This window comes from Sinocyclocheilus grahami, unplaced genomic scaffold, assembly GCF_001515645.1.
Source record: "Sinocyclocheilus grahami isolate Dianchi unplaced genomic scaffold, SAMN03320097.WGS_v1.1 scaffold1660.1, whole genome shotgun sequence".
Classification (NCBI taxonomy): Eukaryota; Metazoa; Chordata; class Actinopteri; order Cypriniformes; family Cyprinidae; genus Sinocyclocheilus; species Sinocyclocheilus grahami.
The window spans coordinates 118,331-127,531 of NW_015506839.1; the positions used below are offsets into that span (position 1 = coordinate 118,331).

Below are 9,201 nucleotides of genomic sequence, written 5' to 3' on the forward strand. Positions count from 1 at the left end.
TGTGGTTTGTATGTGTCATAAAAAAAAAAAAAAATTTTGTGCGTGTGTGTTCTTGTAATATTTGAGAGAGAAAAACTCTACTGCAAATCACAAATCCAACCACTGTGTGCACCAGCAGAGTTTTGCTGGCATCTAATGGGGAAAATTTGGTACTGCGCCCAAACAAAATCTTACTGAAAGCTCATTGTTTGAGATATCAACCTCAAATTTGGAATACAACTTGTTTAGATTTATGGATTTGACTTTCTAGCAGGTATAGAGTTCAACATGTTTCATAAAATATATATTTTATATAAATAATCGTACATAAATCATTTTCATAAACCTAAATATCCAGAACTTTTTTTTTTTTGTTTCACTTTTTAAACTTTTTTAACTTCAGCAATAATCTGCCATGGGTCGTATTTAAAATGAAACCAAACTTAACTCTGTGCTCCCAAGCTTCACATTTTTATGACAGTTTTTTGACATGGACATTTTTGTCCACTATGGACCTATGTGTAACTTTTTTTAATTGACGCACAAGGGTTAAATATAATGTTGAAACTTAATTTCAAATAAAATGTCTTTCCAAAAGTTCACAGACCTGATTAGTTGTGTTTGCACACCACACTGCACATTTTCAACCAACACAAGTTTTTGTGTTACAGTCTTTTCAGGCTTAAAAGTATGCATTTTGTAAGTGTGTAAAAATAAGATGTATTTTGTAGCAAATTGTTTGCAACAATAGCTTGCAGTTTAATCAGTAAGTTTTGAGTTACAAGAGTTTTGCCCACTGTGCCACACAACCTGTTTTAAGGATTTGAGGAGTCTGTGCTGTTTATGCAAATCAAGCACAGCAGAGAGGTCTCCAGAGACGTGTTTTATACTATAAAAAACAGCATGTACTGGCGACTCTTAGTTCTTCTAAACCACAGCACAAGTAGAACTAATTCTCTACATATTCACATTATTTGAAGATGAAGTGATGGTAATTTCAGATCATATCACAGAAGTTATTTCTGGTAACGCAATCACATGCATATTGTATAACTGACTTTATATTCACATGATATATTATTTAAAACATTGTGGTTATCTAAAGCTGATAACCATCAAAACTGTTTATTTATAAGATACATAAAGATCACATTAACTTTTTCTGTTCTCATCCTCAGGTCAATGAATCCATTCTTTGCTTAATGGAAAATGGAAAATGGAACATATTTTTACTTGATGTTGTTTGAAAATATTGGATACATAAGATATGCTTTATTCGGTTTGGGATTTATTCTATATTGTGCTATTGTATTCTTTAATGGCCTTATTATTCTTGCCATTTTTCTGGAAAGGTCATTGCACCAGCCCATGTACATTCTGATTTCATGTTTATCCGTCAACTCTGTGTTTGGAACAGCTGCTTTTTTCCCGAGGTTACTGACAGACTTGCTGTCTGATACACACTCAGTCTCCCGTGCAGCATGTATCTTACAGGCTTTTGTCATTTATTCATATGCATCAAATGAAAACACAATATTAATGTTAATGGCATTTGACAGGTATGTAGCAATCAGTAAACCATTACAATACAACAACATAATGACCCCCAGGATTTTATCTGTTTTAATAGCTATAAGCTGGATTTATCCGATGCTTTGTGTTGGTATTGCTGGTATATTAAATGCCAGACTCACGATGTGTGGTAACAAACTGTGGAAGGTGTACTGTCACAACTGGGAAATTGTCAAGCTTTCTTGTGCAAACACTATTGTTAATAATGTTTTTGGCTTGTTCATATTGACCACAACTGTTATCATGCCTTTAAGTTTTATATTATACTCTTATGTTAAAATCCTTATCATTTGTAGAAAAAGCTCACTAGAATTCAGGACAAAAGCATATCAAACTTGTATTCCACAAATAGTGATCCTCTTAAATTTCTCAGTAGCTCTTTTTTGCGAGGTCACTTTGAGTCGGGTTGCAACTTTGGAACTCCCTATAGAGCTGTCAATCATGCTTTCATTAGAGTTTCTCATTGTACCACCCATCCTGAACCCTCTTGTTTATGGTTTCAATTTTCCTGAAATTCACAAAAAAATTCTATGGATTATAAAAGCTTGCAAACAGCTGTAACAGATGCTGCACAGAATGTTAACAAAGTTCAATGATTGTACGATTGTATTGTATAAATTATGTAATCGTGATGTACATCACATTTTATGAACCTGTGAATTTGAGACTTTGCGCGTTTTACTGTAAATCTTTGCCACAATTATATATTTACTATACATTTTATTTCTAATTTAGCCTGTTACTGAATTCATGACATGGTATATATATTAGTGGTGTCAAACGATTAATTGTGATTAATCACATCCAAAATAAAAATTTAAGTTTTTGTTTACATACTAAACGTGTGTGTACTGTGTATATTTATTATGTATATAGAGAGGTGTAAAGAGTAACTTAAAACCATACTTTAGTAAAAGTACAGATACCTTACAGTGAAAATTACTCCACTACACGTTACAAGTCACCAATTCCAAAACAACTTGAATAAAAGTCTAGAGAATTTGATTTTAACAGTGCTTAAGTATTTTACTTATACTAAATATAGGCTCAAAGATGCACTAGTCAAAGAGACATACTAGTCAAAAACTGTAACGTTGTGGAGAAGCTGCGGAAAACAGGCAGAGGCAAAGATCTATCTGCTGGTATTTAATGGTAAAACTAGAACAAACCAAAAACCAAAGAGAACAGAATGACTGGCAAAGAGACAACCATTACATTCAACAGCTCACAAGGAACTAAAGAAAAACTAGGGCTATATATACACACAGGGGGCTAACAAGCTTAACAAGATAAGATACCCCTGAGGAGACTAATCAAGGGGAACTGATTTGTGAGGACAGCAATCACGTTTATTTTCTAAAACCAAAATAAAATGGAACACCTCAAAATTACAACAACAAAAAAAAAATTCTTTCAAAAAGGTCTCCAGTATAATGGATACATAAAATAATGTTAAGTAAAATTAAAAAGCTGAAGTCTTCTTGCACTGGCTGTGCTGGTTTGGGCCTCATTGCTGGCTGCAGTCATGTCCTCATCTCATATGTAAAACACCTGTGATTCACAAATACTTGCTAAGGAACTCGCATTCACATAAAGTAGCCTTGTTGAAAAGTCTGGGTGAGTAAGGGCAAAATGCACAAGATGCAGTACTTTTGGTGCCCTGTAGTAGGCAGTATCACGTCTTTTGTAGCAGAAATAAACTGCTGTAGAAAAAGTTAGGTCCATGCAAAATGTAGTGTGTAACTGCAACACTCGTTTCAAATGTAGTGGAGTAAAGAGTACAGATACTCATTCAAAAATGTAGTGAAGTAGAGAGTAAAAGTTGCTAATATCTTTGATACTCAGTACAACTACAAAGTATCCGAAAAGATACTCAAGTACAGTAACTAATTACATTTACTCCAATACTTTACACCTCTGTCTATATATATATATATATATATATATATATACTAACACATGCATGTATATATTTAATAAAAATGTGGTATGTTTATATATTAAATATATGTATATACAATATAAAATATAATAATGTAAATATATAAATGTATATACATGTAAATATTTTCAAAATATATACTGTGTGTGTGTGTATTTATATATATACATAATAAATAAACACAGTACACATGCATATGTAAACAAAAACTTTTATTTCGGATGCGATTTATATATACATATAAATACATATACGTATATATACATATAAATGCACAAAATTTAAAAGAATGTAATTAACATGTATAATTAATCGACTTCATGGAACTTAAACAATTTAACCTCAATTTATGAAAAGTTTAAGTTTGGTTTTATTTTTACCAAATGCTGTGTTTAACATTAACTTTTTGGATTCCATTTTAATGGTCTCATTAAATTTTAACAATAAAAAGCATTTGAAAAAAAACATTTTTTTCTGGTAAATCAATTCTGATAAATATTCCTTAAAGATAATAATGTTTTAATAATAAAAAAATATTAGTAGCACTATTACTGTCTTTATATTAAGTTACATATTTCTGTCACAGTTTCTTCAAATTAAACCAAACTTTTATTTTGACGGATTGCTGCGAAGTCAATTAAGTTTCTGTTTGTATAGAGAATGTGAAGCTGATGTCATGCTGCGTTGAGCTCTGGGAAACTGCTTTGTTTATCCGCCATACTGAGAGGATTTCGCTGCCTCTCTGCTATTGAGTTCAGGGCAGTATTTTGATTTTCCAAATGTCACCATTGTTTGTCATTCATGCTGCATCGAGAATTGCAAAAGTAACTCTGATCCTCGTTCTGAGAGAAAACTGGACAATGCAGTGTATTTTTTCGCCTTTTCTATGTCTAAAAACTCCAAGGGAAGCAGGTCTCAGAGATGACAAGAAGACAGCGGATAGTATATCTATTAATAATGTCACCCACAATTAAACCCACTGCCTGTCACTCAGTAAAATAATCATATTGCTGCGTGTTTTGATTTTGTTTGGTTTAATAATTAACATCACCTTCACGAGTATTACTCTCACTCGGCTTGTGAATTAGCAGAACTTGAAAAGGGACTTTAAAACGCTCAACACAAATAATGCTTAATGTGGCTTAATGTACCAAGACAATGATAAAGACAAAATTGTAAAGCATATACAACATGCAGATACGCACATAAGTGTAATGTAAAAGGGTTTCTGGTATGTGTAAGTTTGTGGGCTTACCATTGTGCAGAAGAGTAGAGTCTGTGGTCAGGAACACAATTGGCCAAACATTGTTAAATTATATGTTACTTTATTTAAACAGTAATGGTAGTGCACTGTTCAGCAAAGTGATAGTCTGTTCACTAAGTTCTTTATTATGAGCAGGTCTGTTTATGCTATTGTAAACTAGCTATATTTTAAAATATGAAATGTGTATGTCATAAATGATTGTTAAATATTAAAAATGTATATTTCCATATATGTTTGCGTATATACTGCATGAATATATGTTCAATATATTTTTACGCATGCACACATTCCATATCTCATCACATGTACATCTATACATTATAAAGTGTTACTGAATATAAAATTACATATATTGTGATATATTAGTAAATACATTGTCATATATTTTTCAATATAGGAAAACCTATAAAAATAGATTATCCTAGAAAAATAATCCTAGAAAAATTTATTATTCAATGTATTGTAATATATTTACACTATATTATTCTGTATGATTTCTAATATACCATTATGGCATTTAATATATTGATCCTTTATATATTAGGAAACATATTTTCTTTGCATAAGGGGAGATCAGCAGCTACTTTCAGTTTGGTGAATTACCCTTGGGTGAAAACTTTACAAATCCTAAAATTAGGAGCAGGACATCCCTAATTTTTGCTCCTACTCCTAAATTTCCACATTAGGAGTAACTTTTAGCCATATGATTTCTGGTGAATATGGCCCTAGGGATACAGAAAAGGGCCACACAATAACTGGCCCATGTTCCAGTCAGTTAATAACATCTAACCAGCCATGAACTAGGACAGAATATCAGTTATCAAGTAAACTTTATCAACACTAAATCTAAGTAACATCTAACCCAATGCCAAAGCAGAATCTCAACCATAGGCAGGGAAACACACATTCATAACCTATGGATAATTTAGTGCCTTAAAGTATTTTAGTGTCTAAGATGTTTTTTGACTGTAGATGAAATAGCACACACCAGCGAAGTAATAATAGATCAGCCAGAACTCAAGTTGGGGATCTTGTTGGGTACATGATGCGGACACTATACTGTCAATAAGCACCGTCCTTCAGAGGAGACGTTAAACCGAGGTCCTGACTCTCTGTGGTCATTAAAAATCCCATGGCACTCCTCGTAAAGAGTAGGGGTGTAACCCTGGCCAAATTCCCTCCACTGGTCCTTGTCAATCACGGCCTCCTAATAATCCCCATCCACTTGATTTACTCTATGACTCTCTCTCCTCTCCACCTGTAGCTGGTGTGTGGTCAGCACACTGGTGCCGTTGTACTGTGGCTGCTGTCGCATCATCCAGGTGGATGCTGCACACTGGTGGTGGTTGAAGAAACCCCCCAACACGATTGTAAAAGCGCTTTGGGTGTACAGCAATACACAATAAAGAGCTATATAAATGCATCATTCATTCAAAACATTCTGTACCATCATTGCCACATATGGCTTTGCTGATAGGATTTGCTGACAGGAGGTCAGCAGTGCCAGTTTAAAAGTGTCTGCTATGTGGATGCTTTGGACAGCAAGCCAAATTTTTTCACACTTACACTATTTATAATAATTTATCAAGCTTCCCTCCGCTGATTTGGGGTTTCGGCAAGAGAGAGAAATATGGTGTGCTAACACAAATATTTGCCTACATTGAAAGGTTGTCAAACCCTGAACCATCCACTTCAACAACTTGCAAGGAGCTACCGGACTGTCTGATGAATCTAACCAAATATGACTTACAGGACTGTGGCTGATCAATTCAGTGAGCACCATATCTTTTTAGAGTATGTAGTGTGAAATTCAGCTTACTGGCACTGAGGCAGCACGGAAGATGTCCCTGGATGTGGCAATGTTTGAGTCAGACCAGTAGGTTTTTCCATACAACTGGGCCTTCGACCTCTACCTCTCTTCTCCTAAGTGGGAGGATAAAGAAGTAAATCAGAGTTTATGGAGAAGAAAATAAATAATTTATTATTGCTAGGAATACATAGGATTGGAATCAGTAAACTAATTAGGCAATAATAACATACTTAAAATCATATAAACAATGATAGAAAATTATCAGAAGAGAATGACATAAATCAGTTTTAATAATGTTTAAAAACACTACCACTATTTTATAATATAATAAACTGCTAAGCAGTAGATCAGTAATATCATATCTACAAAAGCAGGCAAATTATGTACATTGTGCCACCATAATTATAATTAAAACATGATTAATCATTTGGAAAAGGAACTACTTACTTGCATATGTCTTAATTTATCAACGAGACACAACGTCAAGGAAATACTGATCACAATGAGAATGTCCACATGATTTCAAGCACAAATCATTTAATATCATAACCATAATATTAGGAGGGGTGCATCCACCACACACTGCTAAATTAAACCCAGATCAATATCACCGCCTGCTGGCGAAGGCTGTGTTAAGACATGACCTTTGCCATCTAAAAGACAAATACAACTGAGAAAAAATAGTGCAACCTTGTCTGCAAATCTACCCAAGAGTACCATATAAAACCCCAGACACTTTAAATATTATGTTGAAACTTCATTTCAAATAAAATGTCTTTCCAAAATTTCACAGACCTGATTAGTTGTGTTTGCACACCACACTGCACATTTTCAACCAACACAAGTTTTTGTGTTACAGTCTTTTCAGGCTTAAAAGTATGCATTTTGTAAGTGTCTAAAAATATGTATTTTGTAGCTAATTGTTTGCAACAACAGCTTGCAGTTTAATCAGTAAGTTTTGAGTTACAAGAATTTTGCCCACTATGGATTCTAGGAGTCTGTGCTGTTTATGCAAATCAAGCACAGCAGAGAGGTCTCCCGAGACATGTTTATACTATAAAAAAATAGCATGTACTGGTGACTCTTAGTTCTTCTAAACCACAGCACAAGTAGAACTAATTCTCTGCACATTCACACATTATTTGAAGATTAAGTGATGGTAATTTCAGATCATATCACAGAAGGTATTTCTGGATGCAATCACATGTATATTGTTTAACTGACTTTATATTCACTTGATATATTATTTAAAACATTGTGGTTATCTAAAGCTGATAACCATCAAAACTGTTTATTTGTTCATTCTTTGCTTAATGGAAAATGGAAAATGGAACATATTTTTACTTGATGTTGTTTGAAAATATTGGATACATAAGATATGCTTTCTTCGGATTGGGATTTATTCTATATTGTGCTATTGTATTCTTTAATGCCCTTATTATTCTTGCAATTTTTCTGGAAAGGACATTGCACCAGCCCATGTACATTCTGATTTCATGTTTATCCGTCAACTCTGTGTTTGGAACAGCTGCTTTTTTCCCGAGGTTACTGACAGACTTGCTGTCTGATACACACTCAGTCTCCCGTGCAGCATGTATCTTACAGGCTTTTGTCATTTATTCATATGCAACAAATGAAAACACAATATTAATGTTAATGGCATTTGACAGGTATGTAGCAATCAGCAAACCATTACAATACAACAACATAATGACCCCCAGGATTTTATCTGTTTTAATAGCTATAAGCTGGATTTATCCGATGCTTTGTGTTGGTATTGCTGGTATATTAAATGCCAGACTCACGATGTGTGGTAACAAACTGTGGAAGGTGTACTGTCACAACTGGGAAATTGTTAAGCTTTCTTGTGCAAACACTATTGTTAATAATGTTTTTGGCTTTTTCATTGTGACCACCACTGTCATCATACCTTTAAGTTTTATATTATACTCTTATGTTAAAATCCTTATCATTTGTAGAAAAAGCTCACTAGATTTCAGGAGAAAAGCATATCAAACTTGTATTCCACACATAGTGATCCTCTTAAATTTCTCAGTAGCTCTTTTTTGCGAGGTCACTTTGAGTCGGGTTGCAACTTTGGACCTCCCTATAGGCCTGTCAATCATTCTTTCATTAGAGTTTCTCATTGTACCACCCATCCTGAACCCTCTTGTTTATGGCTTCAATTTTCCTGAAATTCGCAAAAAAATTCTATGGATTATAAAAGCTTGCAAACAGCTGTAACAGATTCTGCACAGAATGTTAACAAAGTTCAATGATTGTATGATTGTATTGTATAAATTATGTAATCGTGATGTACATCACATTTTATGAACCTGTGAATTTGAGACTTTGTGTTTTACTGTATATCTTTGCAACAATTATATATTTACTATACATTTTATTTCTAATTTAGCCAGTTACTGGATTCATGACATGGTTCAGACCCTCGGTCACCTCTCAGATCCCAAATATATCAGATACCGGACATTGCCTGTAAAATTAATATGTGCAATATAATATATATGCATATAAATGGATTAATATATTAATACATGCATACATGCATAATATAGTGCTGTCAACACATTAATTGCGATTAATCACATCCAAAACAAAAAAAAATGTTTTTGT

The 9,201-nt window shown here is 33.5% G+C and overlaps 2 protein-coding genes across 2 annotated transcripts; both read left to right on the plus strand.

Annotated features, from left to right (window-relative positions):
• Positions 1 to 1,188: 1,188 nt before the first annotated feature.
• Positions 1,189 to 2,112, plus strand: LOC107571843 (putative gustatory receptor clone PTE03). Its single transcript, XM_016258231.1, has one exon. The coding sequence runs from the start codon at positions 1,189 to 1,191 to the stop codon at positions 2,110 to 2,112; it is 924 nt and encodes a 307-aa protein (XP_016113717.1).
• A 5,775-nt stretch (positions 2,113 to 7,887) lies between these two features.
• Positions 7,888 to 8,811, plus strand: LOC107571844 (putative gustatory receptor clone PTE03). Its single transcript, XM_016258232.1, has one exon. It carries the CDS (start codon positions 7,888 to 7,890, stop codon positions 8,809 to 8,811), a length of 924 nt encoding a protein of 307 aa, XP_016113718.1.
• Positions 8,812 to 9,201: the final 390 nt, after the last annotated feature.

Coding starts and splice junctions, on each gene's coding strand:
- LOC107571844 (XM_016258232.1), top strand. CDS start 7,888: ATGGAAAATGGAACATATTTTTACTTGATGTTGTTTGAAAATATTGGA.
- LOC107571843 (XM_016258231.1), top strand. CDS start 1,189: ATGGAAAATGGAACATATTTTTACTTGATGTTGTTTGAAAATATTGGA.